The 21822-nt window shown below is 45.5% G+C and overlaps 1 protein-coding gene across 1 annotated transcript in view; it reads right to left on the reverse strand.

The window, feature by feature from the left end:
• ABCA13 (ATP binding cassette subfamily A member 13) overlaps window positions 1–21822 on the reverse strand; it is a 181454-nt gene that overhangs the window by 147432 nt on the left and 12200 nt on the right. Inside the window, exons 2-7 of the mRNA XM_031444992.2 lie at window positions 16308–16401; window positions 15615–15738; window positions 8070–8224; window positions 7824–7852; window positions 6411–6574; window positions 945–5681 (exon numbers count right to left, since the gene is read on the reverse strand). Of these exons, the coding sequence (XP_031300852.2) occupies window positions 945–5681; window positions 6411–6574; window positions 7824–7852; window positions 8070–8224; window positions 15615–15738; window positions 16308–16401 (5303 nt within the window). The remainder of the gene's footprint in view (window positions 1–944; window positions 5682–6410; window positions 6575–7823; window positions 7853–8069; window positions 8225–15614; window positions 15739–16307; window positions 16402–21822) is intronic.

A 21822-nucleotide genomic window follows, 5' to 3' on the forward strand; every position in this document is an offset into this window, starting at 1 on the left:
GAGCGACAGCCCCAGCACCCCTTCCTTGTACATGTCCCGTCTGGCCGAGCCACACGGACGATTCCCTCGAGAGAGCGGAGGATGGCTATTCTGGAGCAGCATAAATGCCAAGACACGTTAAACTGATGCTCTGAACAGGTTTTGCAGATTTAACTAGACTCTGCACCCCCAGCAGTCAGCTGTAAGCTGGTGAGATGGGACACTGCCCTGGGTAAGCCTGGCTTCACTACGTGGAAGGTCTTCAGAGAGCGTTTAGGGCCTCCTGACCCAGCAAACCCACCTAGACACAGCATCCTTCCTGACCGCATACCCACTGACTCCGGACCCGCTCGGCCAGCCCCCCAAAGGGTGGCGGCCAATTCCTTGCACGAAACCCTTGTTCTGGTTCTGCCTCTGTGGTTGAGCCCTGACTGACACAGACACAGAATTAGAATTTCCCTCCAGCCGTCTCACTGGCAAGCTTCAAAAGGGATTAAAAAATAAAGATATGTGGGGGAAAAAAAATAATCTATCAGTTTTAAAATTTTAAAGTTTGATCAATTCCAAATGTAAACATCACAGCAGATTCATTGGAACGAAAATATTTAAACCCTTCATTTGTGACTAGACAGTTAATGCATTAACTCAAAATACGCCCATGGTATATATGCATATACATATAGAATAACTAATTTCTCAATTCTATATGAAATAAAATTTCTTAATTATCTCCATAATCCAAAAATACAGGAAACCGCAGTGATTAATTGCCAGGGGACAGGTTTATATACATGTTCACTAGTTAGATGACAATCATCAAAAATTATTTACCCTTGATGTTCATTAAGACCAACATTCACCTCGAAGATGGTTCAGAGGTGCTTGTACAACACGATTATTGACATTCGTATATTCCAGGAAGCGAAGCGGATTGTAACACACAGCGCCTATAAAAGCAGACTCACCTCATCTCTGCCGAGGTATCTCCGTGGACATCTTTGAGCAGAAGAGCTGTTTCATCCCCAGAATTTTCCTTTAGAAAAAATGAGAAGAATGTTTCCAAAAGCTGTTCCGTGAAATCCGCCATGCTCCTCAGAGGGACGGTGAGCCTCTCGCCATCCTCCGACGGCATCTGGTTCAAGGCGCGGCCAATGAAATCCACTACCCAAAGGTCCACATCACTTACATTCACGGCTGCTAAGGTATCGGTCCGATTGCTCAGGAATCTTTCAAAAAGCAGCCGAACAACTGAGAAATTAGTTAGCCGTTCTTGGTTGAGCAGACGAGGGAGAAAGACAACGTTCAAATGACCTTCCCCAGACACGTTTCTGAGATAACCCCAAAGGGCGGCAACGTCTTTGGTCAACGAGGCTGTACCATCAGCTGAACTCCCGTCGGCCGCAAGGAGCAATAACGTTTGTATCATTCTGGAGTAACCTCCCTTTGTGTATTCATGAAGCCACTTGTTTACAGCCAATACAAAATCTTCAGCAATTTCCAACGCCTTCAGGGGCAATGAATCCAGGCTTTCCAAAAAACGGGCAAGCTGCAAAGTTATGTCTTGAAGAAGCACTGAATGAGCCGTTTGCATTTCTTTGTTTCTTTCAGAAAACAGGGGCCTGATACTCAAGTCATGGGTGAGATCTTCCAGGATTCGGTCAAACTCAAGCCCAAGTTCTTCAAGGCTAGAAGCAGCCTCACTTTTTTTAATAAAACTTGACAATGCTTGTAAAGCACGACCCGTAAGGTTTGCATTCAGAAACATCACGAAGGGGGAGACGAGAGAATTCGTACTGTTCCCTAGGCTCTGGTCGCCAGAAAGCAAGTTTATTACCCTTTCCAAATTTAAGAAAGTATTATTTCGAGCAGACGCTTCTGCTTCGTCAACGTTTAAACTACCTAGCTTGTCAAGAAGGTTGCCATCCAATGTGACTTTTGTAAAGTTGACATTTTTTAATTTCTCTATAATTTGCAAAGCAACTTGCTTGATGGGCCCACGGGGACAAAGTTCAGAGAGGCTCCCCCTGCTGTGATTTCCAGGAGCCGGGACAAATGGCAACACCTTTTGCCAAAACTCTTGCACATTTTTCACCAGCAGCGTTCTAACACGGAAGACTTCAGACAGCTCTAGAAGAATGGAGTTCCAGTCCATAAATTCATGCATCGCACAGACCACTTTCCTAGTTACTTCCTCCTGTGAGCCTTCGTTTAAACACCGTGACTCCTCCCCTGGGGCAGACAGACGCAGGTGGGCAAGTACGCCGGCCACGCCGCTGTACAAGGCCGGGAACGTGAGCACGTGGGCAGCACAGCTTTCGAACTCGGGGTTCTGCCGGAGTCCAGAAGCTGAGTGATTCCCGCACCAAAACACGGGGAGACAAGTTAAAGCCTCGGAAAGAACTTCTGGTTTATCTGAGATGAGTTCAATCATGGCCGAAAGAGTTTTGATGACCTCGGCGAAGTCTTCCTTGCTGACGTTGGCGATGCGGGTGCCGTGGAGAAGGGTGAAGTTGTAGACGTCCTTGAGGGCGGCCGTGACGTTTTTGTCCGCCGCTCCCCGCAGGAGCCTCACGGCGTGAGGGAGCCCGTAGTACGCGTCCACCACGGCGCTCACGTCATCTTTAGGAAACAGACGTGAGAGCCTCAGCAGGTGGTTGACATTCCAGGCGCGGGAGCTGTCTACAAGCTTCTCCATCAGGTCAACGAGCAAGTTGACCCCCAAACCGCCAGGACCTAACCGGCTGACATTCTGAAAGAAACCCACCAGGCTGTCACCGATTTGTTCCACCTGACCTACCAGCAGGTCTATGACCGTCTTCTTGAGATTGCGCAGGAGAGAAGCCACCTTCTTTACGACCTGGAAATTGCCTGGGCCTTGCGGAATATTGTGATAAACTGAGGGCATCAGGGAGCTGAACGCGTCCCTCGCCAGTTGCATGCTGAGACCCACAGCTTTCAGCATTTCGTGCGCACTTGTTCTGGGTGGATGCTGGGGATCGTGAGATAAATTGAGAGCAAGGTAACCAGCCAACTGATACAATGAGTTGCCTACACCGTGTATGTCTGTTTCCCTTGCACTGGTAGCAAATACCTGTAAAATTTTTTCAGTTTTAGAAGAGGTGTCATTTCCCAGGACGTTAGCGGAAATACCTTTCACGAGTGTTTGAACTCCCTTCCCCAGAGCTGCCAAACGTGGCCAGATGTTTTGAAACCGATGTGGCGTTTTGTCTGCTCTTTCAATGGGTTTTGGAATCAGCTCAGTGAAACGTGTCCAATTGGACTGAGATGGAAAGTCGAAGTCTCTCGTCAAGTGGCTGATAACCATCTTGACTTGGTTTGTGGAATCATTGAAAAGAGTCGATAAAATCTCAAATTCGGGAACCCCTTCTTTCTCAAAGACTGTAGCAAGTATCGCGTTCAGCAAGGCAGTCACATTTTTTAAGTAAGCATTCACACAATTCATATTTGATGTATTCGGTGAACAGCTGGGTTCCATTCCAGGCAACATCCAAGTAACAAGCTTCAAGGTGGAGTTAATTTTGTCTTCCACGTCCGCAAAGCTCCCCAAAATGCCCTGAGGACGGCCTTGTGAAAAGCTGGAGTTACGCATCACACACAGACGGTTGACGGCGTCTATCCACGCAACGCACCCCTCCAGTCTGCTAACTGCGTCCTCGGAGGAAAACGTGGAATTTAACACGGCCAGAAGGTGCCACATCCTCTGTGAAGTATTTACACAGAATAGGCCACCTTCCAAAATAAACTCCGTAACATTTCGGAAGACGTCAGCACAGGACAGTAAATCTCGGTCGTGAGACACATTTTTAAGAAATAATAGTGTTTCTCTCAGGCGAGGAATGAGACTTTCAAACTCTGCTTCATAATTTGAGAGGTTGTTTGAAAGAAAGCGATGGGTCCAATGGACACGTCTCTCCGTCTGTTCTGAAGTGTTGCTCAACTGCATGAAAACATCAAGCACAGAACGTAAGAACCCTCTGCTCCCAGGCGTGTTTGATGGGAGTGACTTTAGCTGACTCAGGGCAGTTTCCACGGTGAAGAGGAATTTCTCCACGTGGCCCAGGCGGAGCAGCTTTGCTCTGACTAACCCATCTCTTAATGCTGCCGAGAGGCCCTTAAGACTCAGAACGTTGCCCCAATCGTGAAAGCCATCTGGTGGGGTTAAATTTGTAAACAAATGTAGTAAGAGGCGAGCAGGGTGATGGGTGGGAAACAGTCCCGGGCAGCCCTGAGGAATGTTCACATCTCCTTCCAGCTCACCTAAAAGCTGAGTGAGGCCATCGTGGAGAGGACTGAGAACACTCACGTCCAGCTGACACATCCGAGCCACGTACGTGCAGATTTCAGTCCACATCTGAAGCCATGAGACGGTGCAGTGGACCCCCATAAACTCACTGAGCTTACTGCCGTTGGCTGAGGGGCTGGAAAGGATCTGAGCCCACGGAGGAATGACTGAAGACCCCCCATCTATCGAATAGTTCACAGGAGAAATGCTTTTATCACCCAAAACAGAGCATTCATTGCCCAGCAGGGCTTCTACTGAGCCGTTGAAGAGCTGGCTCACGTACTGAAGCAAAGCAACACGGAAATCCTCGTCCACGGTGAAGAGCTGCCTGAGGCCCGTCAGAGTCGCGTGGATCGCTGCCGTGTCTGGGCCCTCTGTAGACACTGGGGTTTGGGCTTGACGCTCCAAAAAGTTAAAAATCGCAAGCAACTGCTGACAAGAAGATGCTTCAGAAATTCCCCCGAGAACCCTCGCTGTTTCATGGAAGAACGCGATTGCTTTACTGACGTCTTGGAGATCAAACTGCTTTGTGAGGTTCAAAATGTGTTTTGAGGTTTGTGCCAGGGGAGACAGCAAAGATTCTCCACTCCGAATGCTCAAGAACTGATATATGCTTTGGTAAAATGAAGAATAAATCTGCAGAAGCAAGGCTGCGTCTGGGTCCTGGAAGACACTGACATACAGATGAGTCAACATTTGATCAACGTCTCGTTTCTGAGGTTCCGAAAGGGCTGAGAAACGATCAGATGCGTTCCTCAGGGCGTAGACTGTGTCCACAGCTTTCGAGACCTGCTCCTGCCTCAGAAATCCAAATTCTTGGAGACTTTTTATCATAATTTCACTTAGACGAACAAAATCCATTTCCGTGGCTGGCGATGTAGGCCCATCTAAATGGAACAACTGGGATAAATTAAGGCTTTTCCTGAGAACCGTCTCACTTTCTGGATCAGAAAAATTTGCAACTGTAGGCAAGATTTCCAGTTTAGCTTTTTCTCCTTCCAAAAGGCCATGCATCCACAAATCCAGTAACTTGGGGTTAATTTGAAAAAGCACCAGTTCCATGAGTCTCGAGATATTTCTTGATTCCTTCCTTATCCAGAGACTTTCAAGAGTTTGGACTTTTTTGATCATCTCTTCGCCGGATTCCAGAAGTGTCTGCATAGATGGGTCTCTCTCTAAACTTTTAAAACGACTTATCCACAAATGACTTGTATTTAGAATAGTCTCGGGGAGAAATGAGAGGTTACGGAATCTGGGAGCCCCGTCTGAGTCGAAAAGATTCGGCAATAAAAATTTCTCCAAATATTCCATGAAAGATAAAAGAAAGCCCACATGCTCATCCCCAAGGGCGTGCAACTTCTTTTCCACCAGCAGAAGTCCCTCTGTGGAAGTTAAGACCCTGTAATAGTAACAGAACTGTTTCAGAATCAGAAAAAAATCAATCAATCAAGTCAAGACGAATTCAACCTACCATATTTTTTCAAGATGATAAACTGGTCTGTAGTGAAACATAAATGAAATGTTGACTGCAAAGTGTGGTTTCCCAACAGGAATTAAATTAACGTGAGCATTTGGCAATGTGTTAGAAACCTGCAAACGCAGCTGAGCTTAAAGCCTGCTTCCTGCACCGAAAACAACGCACTGCAAATTACTTTACTCAGTGGGTTTCTACGCCTGATCATTAAAGATAAGTTTGCAATTGGGGGGAGGGTACAGCTCAGGGGTAGAGCGCGTGCTTAGCATGCACGACGTCCTGGGTTCAATCCCCAGCCCCTCTTCCAAAAAATAAGTAAACCTAATTACTGCCGTCCACCCACCCACACACAAACACACAAAAACCCTAAGTAAATAAAGTGAGCTAGAAAATGTAAAGGAAAAGATATATTATGGAAAAAAAGATAAGTTTGCTATTTATGCCAGAAGAATCCTGGGATTCAATGTCTTCTTACATCTCAGATCCCCCTCTCGGCCGCGGCGAGAGGTGTTAGGACTCGCTGCTGTAGGGTTTAAGGGCGGCTGGCGGGACTTCCTGCTCCAGGAAGCAATCCCAGCGCTCTTTGCACAAGGCCAGGCTCCCCACCGTCAGAATCCCCTCCTGTAACTCGTCCTGCTCTTGTTTTCAACGTACTTGAACACCGCGCGGAGCAGGTGAAGCGCAGCCCGGACGCCGTCCTCCACGTGCACGTTGTGCGCGAACAGCCCCGGCAGGGAAAGGAGGAAGTCCCAGACCTGGCGCTGCCGGAGCAGACGTTCCAGTGTCGCTATCGCCTCCTCGGTCTGATTGAGGTCCATCTGACAGAAGGAAAATGCCCCAAGGTTCCCTCTTTAGTTTCGTACATCAGTTAAATGACGGGGGTGGGGGCAGAGCTGCAAAGCTCTTAAGGATGCAGAACCCGGGGTGGTGGAGAGTCACGCCGAATCCGTCACTATTTGGAACAGGGGAGATTTCAAAGTCAGTCCGTAGGTGTTTTTGTTTTGTTTTGTTTTGTTAACGTTGTGGAAGTTTGGGCGTAGAGGCAGAGGTCTGTTTTTGTAACAAGCTGGAGCGATTTCTGAGATTCTGAGATAGATTTTGGACAGAAAAGATGACCTGTTCCAATACGAACAGAACTGGAAGCCCCACTGTTATTCTGGGTGTTTCCGTTCCTACACGGACCACAGTCCCAGCTGACGCCCAGGGTCCGTAACTGGGGTGTCCACCCAAACAAAACGCCCTCCCCGCCCCCCCCCCAGCACCACGCTGGTTTTGACGGAACGGTCAAGAGACTCTAAGTCTGGAGGAAAGTAAAGATTTTAAATGCGGTTAAAAGAGTATTTTGACAACAGAGTCATGACATAAAACCAGGGGGGAGGGTGTAGCTCAGTGGTGGACCACGTGCTTAGCATGCACGAGGTCCTGGGTTCAATCCCCAGTGCCTCCTCTAAAGATAAATTATTAAGTAAACCTAACTACCCTCAACCAAGGAGAAAAAAAAATATTCCAGGGCAGTTCAATGTTCAGTTCAACCATCTGCCTCCCCCCGGGATCTGAAGGACCGATAGCAACACCGACCCCAGGCCTCCGATGGTCCAGCGCGACATCAGCCCCCTACCCGGGTGTGAAAACCTAAAACGCGCCCGCACTTTGTCAAACGTCCTGGGAAAGTGGAACGTCCCCACGCTGAGAACAAGCGCCTTCACCGAGGGGATGTGCTGCAAGGAAAGCCAAGGTGTGGGCCAAGCACATGACCCTCCGTCCTGACGGGGTCAGATGGACCGCGAGGCCGTCCTATAAGGCCACTCGCTCTGGGTCACCCACCACCCTCGGGGCCTCACGGTGCCCCTTCTGCTTTCTCCAGGCCCGGAGCCCGGCATGGGAACAGTAAACCTCAGCTTTGCACCCATCTCGTGAGTGGCTGCCGGAGGTCCCGGACCCTTCCCCGCACAGCGCTACTGAAGGTCAAACCCTCAGGGACAGGGGCTGGAAAAACAAACTCAAAGCCGGTGTTTTGAACGTTACGTCCCCGAAGACTGAGTTTCAGGCTTTTGTGAAGATACTTACTGATAAAAAGCTGGAGCCATCAGAGGCACCTACAAGAAAGAAGATTTCAGAGAGCTTAGTTCACTCAGCAGTCAGAACGCTCTGCCCAGCGCCTGTCTGGGTTCTAAAACCACGCGGACCATCCCAGAATCCTGGCCCGGGAGACAGCTACGCCCACACTGATGAACGTAAACAGGATTCTAAAGCCACTCTGGGTCTCACAGCCGCACGGGAGCAGAGCGTGGACAGCTGGACGGATTTACTTGCCTGGGGTCTTGGATCTTTCTACCCAGAGTTCTTGTAAGTTTTGTGCCTTGTCCATCATTTTGTAAATTTCCTCGGCAAGGTCCTGGATCTCCATCAAGAAGGCCAGGTCGTTGATCTTCTCGCCACGGCCGATTATACCCTGGAACCTAGACGAACTTTAGAGAAATGGAATAAATACCACAAGTAGGAGTCTTCAAGGCTCGGCGTCTTCAAGGTCCTTGACACCCAACGCTGAAGTGTTTCCACGAACCTCGTACCAACTGCCCCGAACAGCCCACCTTACTGGGCCTTTGCCCAGAATGGAAAGTAGCTTTTTTAAAAACTTGGCCAATTTAAAGTTAGGAAGCGGTTCTCCACCTCTTTATCATCTGTGAGGCTCAACCACATTATTTATTAGTTATGTCCTTTTTTTCACGTGTTCCACACACATTAGCCAGCGTGCCCAAGTCATGAATCCTTCAGTAAAGCCAATTAAACCTTTAAAATATACCCAGTTAACCTCTGAAACAAACAAGCAGCTCATACAACTTAGTAACAACAAAAACAAAAAAAACCCAACCCAAACATGGGTAGAAGACCCAAACAGACATTTCTCCAAAGAAGACGTACATCCAGATGGCCAGCAGGCATATGAAAGGGTACTCAGCATCGCTAATGATCAGAGAAATGCAAGTCAGAACTACAGTGAGGTATCACCTCACACCGGTCAGAATGGCCGTCATTCAAAAGTCCACAAATGACAAATGCTGGAAAGGCTGTGGAGAAAAGGGAACCTTCCTACACTGCTGGTGGGAATGCAGTTTGGTGCAGCCACTGTGGAAAGCAGTATGGAGATTCCTCAAAAGACTAGGAACAGACTTACCATATGACCCAGGAATCCCACTCCTGGGCGTATATCCAGAAGGAACCCTACTTCAGGATGACACCTGCACCCCAATGTTCATAGCAGCACTATTTACAATAGCCAAGACATGGAAACAGCCTAAATGCCCATCAACAGATGACTGGTAAAGAAGATGTGGTATATTTATACAATGGAATACTACTCAGCCATGAAAAATGATTAAATAATGCCATTTGCAGCAACATGGATGTCCCTGGAGATTGTCATTCTAAGTGAAGTAAGCCAGAAAGGAAAGAAAAGCACCATATGAGATCGCCCATATGTGGAATCTAAAATATGATGCAAATGAACTTATTTACAAAACAGAAAGTGACTCCCAGACAAAGAAAACAAACATATGGTGACCAAAGGGAGAAGGAGGAAGGGATAAATTGAGAGTCGGGGATTAACAGATACATATGACTATATATAAAATAGATAAACAACAAGGATTTATTATACAGCACAGGGAACTACATTCAATATCTTGGAATAAACTGTAATAGAAAAAATAGGAAAATAAAAATATACACACATACATATGTATAACCGAATCACTTTGCTGTACACCTGAAACTAACACAATATTGTAAATCAACTATACTTCAATTTAAAAACTTTAAGAAATTAAAATTTTAAATTTTAAGTAAAATTAAAGTAAAATTTACTCATTGAATTTTTGCTGTTTTCACACTATGTAATTCTAACTGAAAAATGATGATAAAATGGATATGTTCTTCTTAACTTTTTATACATTTTTACATATATATATCATGTATGGGGGAAGATATTTTTTTCCTAGTAAACAAGAGGGAACATTCGCACGACCTTTAAAATCAGCACCATCTCCCCCTGTCTACATCTGATCTCAGATTCAGTGGGGATTTATTTTAATCGGTATGAAGCTGCTGATTTAAAAGAGAGATTTGTTTCACAAGTGGCTGGGAGCTTGTTAAAGTAAGCAGGTGCCCAATTCTGTGCACCACGTCCAAGAGGGAAAAAAGTAAAACTGGGGAAATTGTTCCTGATTGGAAAATTATAGAACCTGTTAGATTTTTTTAAATTCCAAACCCTTTACTAGACAGATTACAGTGTGAAGGAAGTGGACGAGGGAGGAACAACTCTGACTCCGCGTTGGGTCTGTTTCTTTTACTTTCAACTTCGAATCTGTTGCTTTTGTTATAAGTTAATCACTAAAGGGATGTTGCCTACAAGCCTAAAGTGTACACGATGGCCCATCTCTGGGAACCCTACCTCCCAGGAAATGAGCATTAAGCTAAAGTACCTTTGTTTAGCTCCCAGGAAGCATCATGACCAGCCCACCTGTGAGTGGCTGCAGGAAGGAGGAAATTAAAACGTCCCCTCCAGGGGCTGACCAGAATCAAGACTTAACTCCCTCCCCTTTTGGTATAAAAGAAGCCTGAATTCTAACTAGGAGGAACGTGGCTTTTTGGGACACGGGTCCACCATCTTCTCAGTCTGCTGGCTTTCTGAACAAAGTCGCTACTCCTGCCCCAAAACCTGTTCTCTCCATTTATCGGCCTGCCATGGATGAGCAGTGTGAGCTTGGACTCGTGAACAGAAGTAACCCTTGTCAACAGGTAAATCCACCATGAAAGAATAACAAAGCTTGCACCAGCCCCCCCACCACCAGGAACACCACCATTTAACTGTCACCAACTCTGACACTGAAGTCAGAGGAGACCCACCCAAAGTTTGGTGACGAATAAAACGAATTCCATGCCGTCCAGGTCCGTTCACTTAGAGATGAAGAAGCGAGGTCCAGAGAAGCAAACTGAATTTGCTGAAAGCACGGGGCTGGATGAGGCAGAGCCCAGCCCTGGTCCGTCACCTGCTACACGGGATGGAAATCTCACCTTTCAACGTGTGGCCTTCACCTTGGGTGGCTCAGAATTCCAAAAGCACAAGAAATCTGTGTGATCACTTCTAAAGGATAATAAGGGATCCTCGGAAGCTGTGGCCCACAGAACACACTCACCCGCTTCAACCACACGTGGGGCCCTCCTGGGAACCCACAGAATTACCGGGTTGCAGAGACTGGTGTGAGTCCAGGTGAGTCTCCCTGTGATCATGCACTGGTTGTATGTTCTTTTTCTAACAATTATCCCAAAATTACCTCCATGCGTCCTGAAGACCGGATGATGAACTCTTACCAACATGACAGATGTTTATAGTAAAAAAATACATACAAGGAAATCCTGGGTTAAGTATTTGTGTGTCTGTGTGTGAGTGAGCAAGAGAGAGAGAGAAATTCAGAGCCCCAGGGAAATCGGAGCCCCGTATTGTAATAGGATTTGGGTGCAAACCAAGTTTCTCCTTCCTGATTCCAATTCTTCCCTCGGTCTTTTTATCTTGCAACGTCTGAGCTGGCCAGGTGTGAAAGGAGTTATGAAAGGCAGAGGCGGACATGGATGCTTGGACACAGGAAGACAAGGAAGGGCCACCGAGCAGGTGACCACACTTCCTTCTCAGCCCTCAGAGAAGTCACGAAACCACCCTCCCCGAGGGCCGGGGTCCAGCCACGCCCGGGTGACTCCAGTGAAGGATGCCAGGGTGTCCGGGGTGGGGGGAGCCCGTCAGGCTCAGCCCTCAGTTTGCAGATAGGGAATGAGGCCCCGTGAGGGTTCCCCTGGAGTCAAAATGTTCCCCAAGCAACGTCTCGCTCGGAAAATCGTCTTTCAAATGGCACTGACGTAATAGGTTGTTGGAGGGACCTACGTCAAATCCGAGCACAGATCCAGCTCCCAGCTCTCCTTAAATGAGAACAAAGGGCAGTGATAATACCGCGAACACTGCAATAGACACATTTTCAGCCTAAGAGCTGCGGGAATAAACAAGCAAGATAAAGCACTGGGCGTGTTGTTCCTATTGTAACCTGTGCTAATTTTTTCCTATTACTTTACTACTAAGACAAGCGCTTGAAGAACTAGAATTATTTCTTAAGATAAACCAGACCCAAAGGCAAAGACAACTCTCTTAGGGACCCCAGTTTGGATGTGCCAGGCTCGCCAGGGTGTACCCCGTCCCTCAACTTCCACCTCTACCCAGGACCCATGCTTACACGGACAGCCTTCAAGGGTGCACTGGCTTGTGAAACATTTAATAAGTCCGGGGCGTAAAACAGAAGCCAAGTGTGAGATATTTTCATCTGAGAAAGACTTCTTTGGGACTTTCTTTGTATCTATTTAAAAACAAAAACAAAACACCCAAACTCCAGACCAGACACACTGGCTACGGTACCTAATGGGATTTCGTAACCTCCATCTCCAGCTTGCTTCTCACCAGGGGATTTCCAAGCCAGTCCTCAAAATCAACATCTCTTGTGTTCATCTGCAGAGTAAGCTGGGGAAATGAGTCTGCTGATCAGGACTGGACCAGTGTCCACTTCCGGCTTCCACATTACATACAGTTATATAAGATGTCACTACTGGGGAGGGGAGGGTATAGCTTAGTGGTGAAGTGCGTGCTTGGTGTGCACGAGGCCCTGGGTTCGGTCCCCAGTCCCTCCATCAAAATCAATAAATACATAAACCTAATTACCTGCCCCCTGCCAAAAACAGACGTCACTATTTGAAGAAGCTGAATCTGATGTACTATTTAGCAACTTCCTTTGAGTCTATCATTACTTCTAAATGAAAACTTAAAAAATAAGCAAAGTCAAAAAATAGATGACAAACTCAGGGAAGAATATGTACACGTCGTATCACAGACAAAGGGTTGAACTCCTTCATATGTCAAGAGTCTCTAGAAATCAAGAAGAAAAAAAATAGTGAACCAAGAGAAAAAGTGACAGAGGACAGGAAGAATATTTCACGGGAAAATAAGTATAAATTGTACACAGTGGTATAAAAGTAGGTCCAACATCTCCCAGAAGAAGAAACACGCAATTAAAACTGCATTGAGACACCACTGCTCATCAAGAAATTAATGAGAAATCAGATGGCAGAAATCTAAAGCTCTGACACGGTCCTAGAGACGGAAACAGCCTCATATCTTGGAAGACAGAGTGCAGTATATTACAATCCCCACAAAGGAGCGTTCAGGGAAGGACATTACAATTTTAAATGTATTTAACTCTTGACTTGCAATTCTGCTTCTAGGAACCACTTCCACAGATCCATGTACACTCGCGTGAAATGACACAAATTGTTAGAAAAATGCAACAGAAATGTTACAGCTAATAAGTCAATAGCAGAGAAAGATTAAAGAAAGAGAAATATTCAGTTTACAGAAACCAAGACAATAAGAAGAAAAACAGGAGCATGGAAGAGACGACAAACATGGAAAACAAGGGGCAGCAGGTAACTCCAATATTAAACATAAATGGCCTAAAAGCAAAGCTTGTTAGACTGGACAACACAGAACAGCCAACCACATGCTGTTTAAACTTTAAAGATAAAGGCACAGAGAGCCAAAAAGTAAAACAATATGGGAAAAGATAACTTACGAAACAGTAAGCAAAAGAAAGTCACAGTGTTTATACAAATATCCAACAAATTAGACTTCAAAACAGGGACTATAACCAGAGATAGAGAGATTGTATATCATTTTATAATATACTGTATATTATAATGCAATGTTTATATAATGGATGTAATGTTATTTTATATTGTGTTTATCATACGCTCCATGATATATTGTATAAATAATGTGCTATACACATAATGTACAGTAGAGATAATTATATATCATTGCATTAATAAATGAGTCAGTAAAAAAGATTGAACAATCCTAATGTGTATGCACCAGAGCTTCCAAACAAATGATGCAAAAGCTGAAAGAACCAAAAAGAAAGACAGAATAGAACACAGCGATGACTGGAGATTTCAAACCGTTTCTTGATAATTTACAGAAATAACAGACAGAAGATCAGGAAGGATGCAGAAAGATGAACAACACTCCACGAGCAACAGCAGAAGGCGGACAGTGTCTTCAGGTAACGTTAAAAATTTACCAGAGGGGACCAGATGGGAGGGTCATGAAACAAGCCTCGGCAAATTTAAGAAGCCCTAAATCCCACAGAATTCTCTGACCACGGCAGAATTAAGCATAAATTGGTGATGAAAAAGATTTCAGGGAAATCCTCAGATATTTAGAACCTAAACATCTAACCTAAAAATTGCCCCTGAGTCAAAGAAGAAACCACAGTGGGAGCCAGTTAATACTTTTAACTTTATGCAAACCATCTTACAGCGTCTCAAGCTTTGTGAGCCATGGGAAAGCCGTGCTCAGAAAGAAACATAAGGCCTTTCATCTTTATGTTGGACAAGATCTAAACTCAGTGACCCAAGTCGGAACATAAACAAGGAAATAAACAAAGAAGAACACGTCAAATCATAAATAAAAGAAATTTAAAAGCATCCAGGTAGGAAAGGATGGAGCAAAACTGTATTTCCAGGTGATGTGGCCATTGTATGTAAAGTAAAAAAATTTAAAGCTATATTAAAAAATCCACAAAATGGATCATTCCTATTTTTAAAACATTTGCAGAGATTCAAGCAACTAACAAGTGTTGGGGTGCGAAGCCCAACTTTTGCGACTTTGACAGCATTTCAGCTTCCCGCGCCGAGTAACAAAGAGCCACAAGGAAGACTTGAAACGGGGCTGCTGAACGCCTCCAGTCTTCCAATTTTCCCAGAAAGGGGGAGTTTGATACACTTTCTTTGGCCACGGGTGGGAAAAGATCGCCAAGAATTTCAGGGTTATGACTCTTTACTTCATCCTTGGATATGACCTATCTCAAAAAAAAAAAAAACGTAATTAAGCACTGTTTATAAACACTGCGCCAGATGTGTCCAAAATTACCTAGAAACTGTTTATCTCCTTCTCGTCACTTAACGATGGAAGATAAGGTCACGTGTCTTAACATGCTTTACGTTCAAACATCTCAGATTGCTCGGCGGCACTAAGTACAGAGGAAACAAGCCCAGATCATTCACACGTGATGAACTCACGGACCACTGGTCAGTCACCTCCCTTCGCTCCGCGCTCCACTGAGAGAACCTTCCAGGGCAGTCACGATGCTCCAAGTTAAAACCTCCTTTATGTGGAGAGTATCTCCCGCTCTTTCTCTGTTTATTTGGCCTTTGACACCACCTGGTGCTCTGGGCAGACACAGGCCTGGCGTAGCACCCAGCGCCACAGCAGGACAGCTAACTGTCACCTGGTCCACGGAAGCAGTTCGTTTGAGGAAAAAAGAGGTGTTTTGATTGATCTCAGCTGCGAACAGGGTTCTGGTCAGAAATCGCACAGTAGGAAAAAGTCCAGGGGGTGACTCAAAAAAAATACCCGTTTGGGGGGCATTTGGCACCAAAACGAATAGCTGGCTAAGCAAGTGATTTTTGAGGACAGAGTTTAAACCCACAGAACACAAACTAGGACAAGCAGATGGCATTTCCTAATCAGAAACCACTTTGCGATTCTTCAAACAGCAGTGGGAAGTCATTGTGCTGGAAACAAAGTATTACTTGCAGTTATCATGCGAGCCTGAATGTAATAAAACTGATTTTCTTGTAACTCCAGATTCTGTGTTTTCATGATCTCTGTTTTTTACGACCGATCCCGAGTTACGGAGGCTGCACTAAAAGCATCGTGCACGTTCTACATGCCAGCTTCCTGCAAATTCTGAAAAGGATGCTTACCCAAAACGGTGCTCACCAGACCCTTCATAACTGGTGTTTCTGCACCTCGACCCAGTGTTGCACAGAAGGCTTCGGACAAACGGGAAGACGCCCCGGCTGGGCAGATCCCGGGGTTGCAAGTAACCTGGATGTGGATACAAGAAAGAGATGAGTCCATCCGGCTGTTACTGGAAACGGAATCCCTGGTGAGGTCGCGGACATGCTATGTAGTGTTACTGTGTTATTAATGCTCTTGTTAATTTAAAGACTATCTGAGCACACAGAACAGAAAAAAGAAAGAACCAAAGAAATGCTTCACATCTGACACCTTTCTCCAGGCAGAACGGTTCTGCCCGGCCATGTATGTGGCCCCCGATTCGCTATCGTCCCGCTTAGGGAGCATCAATACCTCTGCTACGCAGCCACGCCCCAGACACTGTAAGCAGGAGGAAGAAGAATAGAGACTACTTCTCATCTCACATAAAAAGGCAGGAGCTCTTAGTTTGGCCAATTTTTTTAAGTCTAATATACCTTGGGTTCTTAAATGTTTAAATGTTGCTAAAGATCGTTTAATGCAAAGAAGTTCAGAAAAGTTGGGTGGATGATGACGGCGATGGCGGTGGTAAATTTATAGAGAACAACAATAAAAAAGAATGCTGTACTGTTTTCTCCAGAGGCTTGCAATTCCAAACGTTTTATGAAAGCGGAACTCACAATTGTCTCTTTGTCTGGGAGGTTCTTGAAAACGAAGGATGGTCAGGATCATGAACAGGATACACGGCCAGAAGAATTCAGACAGGGAAAGGACCTAAGAAAGTTGTCACACACACACACACACACACAAAAAGAAATTAGTGTGAGTGAATTGCAAAGCATTACAATATCTCCAACTCTTGAAGGAGGGTTTGCAGGACAGACCAGGCTTCCTTTAAAGGAGGTCACTGTCAGCCCTACTATGCGTCTCTGAGAAGAGTCACTGAGGTGAGGACACGCAGAGAAGGTCACCGGTCACTGCGATGTCCAGACCCACGACTGGGTCTGGTCCTGTATGTCTCCCACCAGACCTGGCTCCTGTGTCTTCCCTTCTTCTTCCTGTTTCTTTACTGCAGACTTTATGACATTAAATAAGCAAATGACTTCATCCATATTTCTCACACTCCAACAACTGTACCATTTTTATTTTTCTAATTTCTCTAACATTTCTGACTTTTCTACCCAAACAGCTATTTCCCCAGGGTTGGTGGTGGCACACACTTACCTTCATTTTATGAAAATTTTCTAGTGCCACCAAGCAAGGCTCCTAACTGTCATCTTATTGGTTGTACAACCCCCTTACAAATGAATAGTTCGGGGAGAGGGTGTAGCTCAGTGGTAGAGAACCTGCTTAGCATGCACAAGGTCCTGGGTTCAATGCCCAGTACCACTGTTAAATACATAAATAAACGTAATTACCTCCCCCCCAAAAAACAAACAAAAATAGATCATAACTCCCATTTTTCCATCAACAAATAATTCTGAGTATAAATAATCTATCTTTTGAAATTACTCTCTTGAGATTGGACCAAACTCTGAAAAGTCAGATTACTGGAGTCAAATCTCATGACACAAATTGCAAAATAGCAACCGGGGGGCTGCAGTGGTCACCTGTATAAGCCCGATATTCAAAGTCCAAAGTAAAGGAGCCACCAGGGACATGTGGAATTTAATTATTGGAGAAAGAAACATGGTTACAGCTCAGGGAAAAGTTCATTAACAGAAAATCCTCAATTATCACGACATTACTTCTATTGTCACCACTCTCCACTTGTTTTCATGGAAAATAATGCGCTTCTGTGGGCTCCCACTCATATCGGCTTGCAAAGACAAAAGTTTACAGCCAGACACAAAACAGGCAAGGCGTTCAGAAACGCACTAACCAAAATCTAACCACCTGCAGGCCGGGAAGCTAGAGACGCTGTCAGCACCTCCAAGGGTGCTTGCTTGGTCGGGCTCCGAGTGACACGGCTCTGAGCTAAAGCGGACTTCATGTTGGCTTCCCTCCTCTGCTCTGTGAACTGCCACGGCCACAGGCCACCTGTCCCAGCCCTTCCCTGTAAGGTCCAGCAAACGGATCCCCAGGGGCCCAGGTGAGTACACAGGGCTTAAAACCGCACAGACTAAACCCAGGTGGAAAAGGAGGTTTCGGTCCCCGGTGTAATTACAGAAGACACGACACCACCCTCTCTTTGAAACGGGTCATGAGGAAGTAGGTCCTGGGCCAGCAAGTGCATCGTTATGAAAAGTTCCCTGGGAAAGCGCCAAAATCCAGTATCACCCACCCTGATCACAGAGAACACGGCCGCAGGGGGGAGGGCAGCCTCTGGCTCAAAGGATTGTAATTAAACCAGAAAGAAAGGTCACATGCACTCATTTCGGTCATCTGTTCATTCTCTGCAACGAGTCGTTCCTTGGGAGCGCTGGGGGGAGAGGGTGGTGGGGCGAGGAGTGCGTAATTAATTCAGGCTGAATATAAATGTGTGAAATAGAAAACGTGCCTCAGGTGGAACAATGGCTTGACACTATTAAGAACAAATACGTAATTATTTTCAGGTTCCTTTTTAAGCTTTTAATAACGTCGGGTAGCCAAGACAACAGAAAACAATTTATAGTGCCAAGACTCAGAAAGCCACTTCTAACATCGCACATAAATAATTCCAGGTATGGTTACAAATTCAAGAACTACAGAGAAAAAAAAATTCACTGTCCCCAAAGGATAAAAAAAAAATCACTCCAACAGTTTTCTTAATTCATTTTTTTAAAAATATAAGTAAGAAATGTTCAGAGGGAACAATTTTTCACATCAGAACCTACAGACCTGTCTCATTGTTTTCAGAGACTACAGAATAATTTCCTGGAGAATTTAACTGATTTAACCAATGACCAACTTAGGGAAATGTGCAAAGTCATCTGCCTGGGGTCAGTTCTACCCTGAGTTTTCTGTCTGGTTGCCTGACTTGTAAGCGCGTCAGTGAGGTGGGATTTGCTACGTAAGATGGCTGAGTCAAAGCGTATGTGACTTTTTAACTTAGATTTTTAGTTTGGACAGATAAAATCAAAATGCCCTTAGGAAAAGCCGAACTGGTCACTATTCACTCTAATTACACTCTCAGTTTCACCTGAGACGAACAAACTTTTAAATTTTTGTCGAAGTGTATGCAAAAAATAATACATGCAAAAAATAACATTTCTTTAATTAAGACCAAGCATTTTTCATAAGTACATACAGTTCCCTGTCTGTTAACTTCTGTTCTCCCCTGAACCCATTTTTCTACTAAACTGTTTTCTTTCACCGGCTTGTAAATCACTGTTTCCTGTTTGGTTCTGCTTTAATTAAAGAATTCAGTCGGCCCTTTGCTGGTTTTAGGTTTTGCAAATATTTTCTCCAATTGTTTATTTGCTTTTTTTATTCTCTGAATCTTTTATGCAATCAACCTGTCAATCTTTCTATTTACAACATCTGGCTTTTTTTTTCCTGTACACAAATTTAATTTAGAGGAACTTGTCAAGCCCAAACTAAACCAGGCCATGGCAACTCTGAAAATATGAGTGTTTGTCAATCCAGTCGTAAAATCAATGGGAAATCTCCAGGTTCAAATGGGAATGACTCTATAGAAAAAGATAGTAATAACAAAACTACATCTTATAATTGGGAAGTTTCTTTGAAGCTCTCGAAATCGAAATAAAATTTCAATTAAACCTACAAAGATAAGAGCCCCGTTTTCTATTTACCAGCCGATCACGGGCCCCCTGAAAAGCAGAGGTAGGAAAAACAACCTTCCACGGCTGTGAATTTGAAATCACTCCATTCAAAAGAAGGGTGCTGACCGCCCCAGCTCTGCCGGGTCACTGTCCCCTGTGAGGGAGCGAACCACCGCCTCTCAGGGCAGAAGGGCTGCCCTCTCTCTCTCACCGCGTTTCTGCATCACGGTTTCCTGCCCACGTGTCATTATTATGCGTGAATTTTGCTGGGCGTTCCTCACCCCTTGTCCCCGCTCAGCGGGGGCGCCTTCTGGTGACTTTCCAGGCTCCCCTCCATCTCCGCTCATGACTTTGCAACAGTGGGAAGGGGCCCAAGACAAAAGCTGGGGTCAGTGCCATCCGAAGGCGGCCAGGACGGAGGCGTCCAGCAGGAGATTGCAAAGGTGCCCAGGTCTGCACCCCCAAACTTCACACCCCTCAAGGGTGTTTATGGACCCCCCCTCCAACTCCCCTCCGTGCAGCGGAGACACCCTGGCATCTGGGGGACCTTAACAATGCGCACCTGCAACCACGTGCACCAAGGACCCCAGGGTTAAACGGCATATCCAGCCCTCCTCACGGACCTCTTTTCCCAGACAAACAAGAGGGAGGGGAAAAGAAAGGAAATGAAAATAGAGGCACAGAGAGAGAGAGAGAGAACTTGTCCTCATCTCACATAAAAGCTACAAAAAGGTCGACGAGGAAGCTCCCCGAGCAGAGAGCAGGGGGCCCGGCGGCTGGAGCAGGACGCAGCCGCCTCCCGCACGGGCCCCGCCACCCCTCCCGCCGCAGGCTGCTGGCTCGGGGGGGGGGGGGGGGGACCTGCTCGGAGGCCGCCCTGGAGCTGGAAAGGGAAAAATCAAGCTGGCCTCAGATTTATGGGAAAGGGAGTCGAGGACAGCTGTAACACCTGGGCCAAGCTGCCAGCATGAGTCAGACGAAAAGAAAGAGCAAAAACGACGGTCTAAACATTCTGGAGGGACACGAACGAAAAACGCAAAAAGCCACAGAAAGTCTCGGACCGTGACCGGAAAAGAGACGGCGCGGAGAAAACCCAGCATGTCTTTACAACTGTTTCATAAAGAAGAACAATGGAATAAGAACGTTCAGACAACGAGAGCTTTAAAAAAAATGATAAATGAAAAGAGAGGCTGCAGATCTAAAAGAAAAAATAACAACAACAAAAAATCATTACTGTGGAATTCTCAGCGATTCAGAAACCACAAGAAGAGAATGGAAGCGGGTTAAATTTAACTTCTGCGCTGGAGAAGCAGTTTGAGACAACAATGGTGATTTAAAAAAAGAGTTTGAAAGGCAAAAATAACAACACACAAAAAGCGAACATAATACGCTTTGAGAGACAAAGACAGCATAAGGATTAATTGTCGTTCCTGAGGCAGAGAATCCAACAAATGGGACAAAAAATGTGCTCAAAGATGCAACACGGGAGGATTTGCCTAGAACGGAGACGACTTTATCAGAAGACTGAGCGTGTGCGCTGCGTTTCCGAAAAGCACACTGCAGCTCAGCTCTGGCTTTTGAACTTCAGGGACAAAGGGCAAACCCCACAAGCCGCCACGGAGAAGGACACACATCAGTCTGGCCTCAAACACACCCTCCAAATACTCAACGCCAGAAACCAGTGCATCAGTGTTCACCCAGTTCTAAGAGAAAGAGTGATAAAAACAGGACACCCGGCCAAAAGGACCCTTAAATAAAATCCAACAAGCACACATTCCCCAGCACAAGAGAACACAGATCACTGTTAACCATGCAGCCCGAGGGCTTAGCGATGAAATTAAAAATCCAGTAATATCACTCCGCTTCCAATACTGTGCGGACTGGCAGTGGCAGGGGACTGCCTGCTGCAGGAATATGGGTTTTGTCGCACTGCCGGTCTTACAAGTGAGAGAAATCCCCAGTGAGCTGGGAGGACGGAAGGGACAAACTACAAACTGAAAAGAAGACAGAAGTCGCGAGTGGAATATTCAAGTGCGAGACTGAATTACGAAGGGGAGGGTTCCGAGGGGACAGAGAGCAGAGGAGGCAACGTGTAAATAACTAATGGCGGAGAATTTTCCAGAACGTATAAAACACACAAATTCATCGACCAAAGAATATACTGTGTCCCAGGAAACGTACGTCCACGTTAACAACCTCAGCACAAAAGTCAAAGAGAATATCTCAATAGCAATTCAAGAAACAGACACACGCCCTCAGATTAGATTCAACAAGGACTCTTTAATAGAAGGAAGCAGAAGGCAGTTAAATCTCTTCAGAATACTTGGAGAAATTCTCTTGACTCAGAATCGTGGATCCAGAAAACGTCTCCCCCCAAAACGGAGAATAAAAGAAAAATTTCAGATAATCCGAAACCAAGGTATCCAACATAAGGACACAGAGTGGTTGAAAAATAAAGAGACAAAAAAGAAACACTAAGTAAACGTTAAGT

The sequence above is a fragment of the Camelus dromedarius genome, chromosome 35, assembly GCF_036321535.1.
Source record: "Camelus dromedarius isolate mCamDro1 chromosome 35, mCamDro1.pat, whole genome shotgun sequence".
In the NCBI taxonomy this organism is placed as follows: Eukaryota; Metazoa; Chordata; class Mammalia; order Artiodactyla; family Camelidae; genus Camelus; species Camelus dromedarius.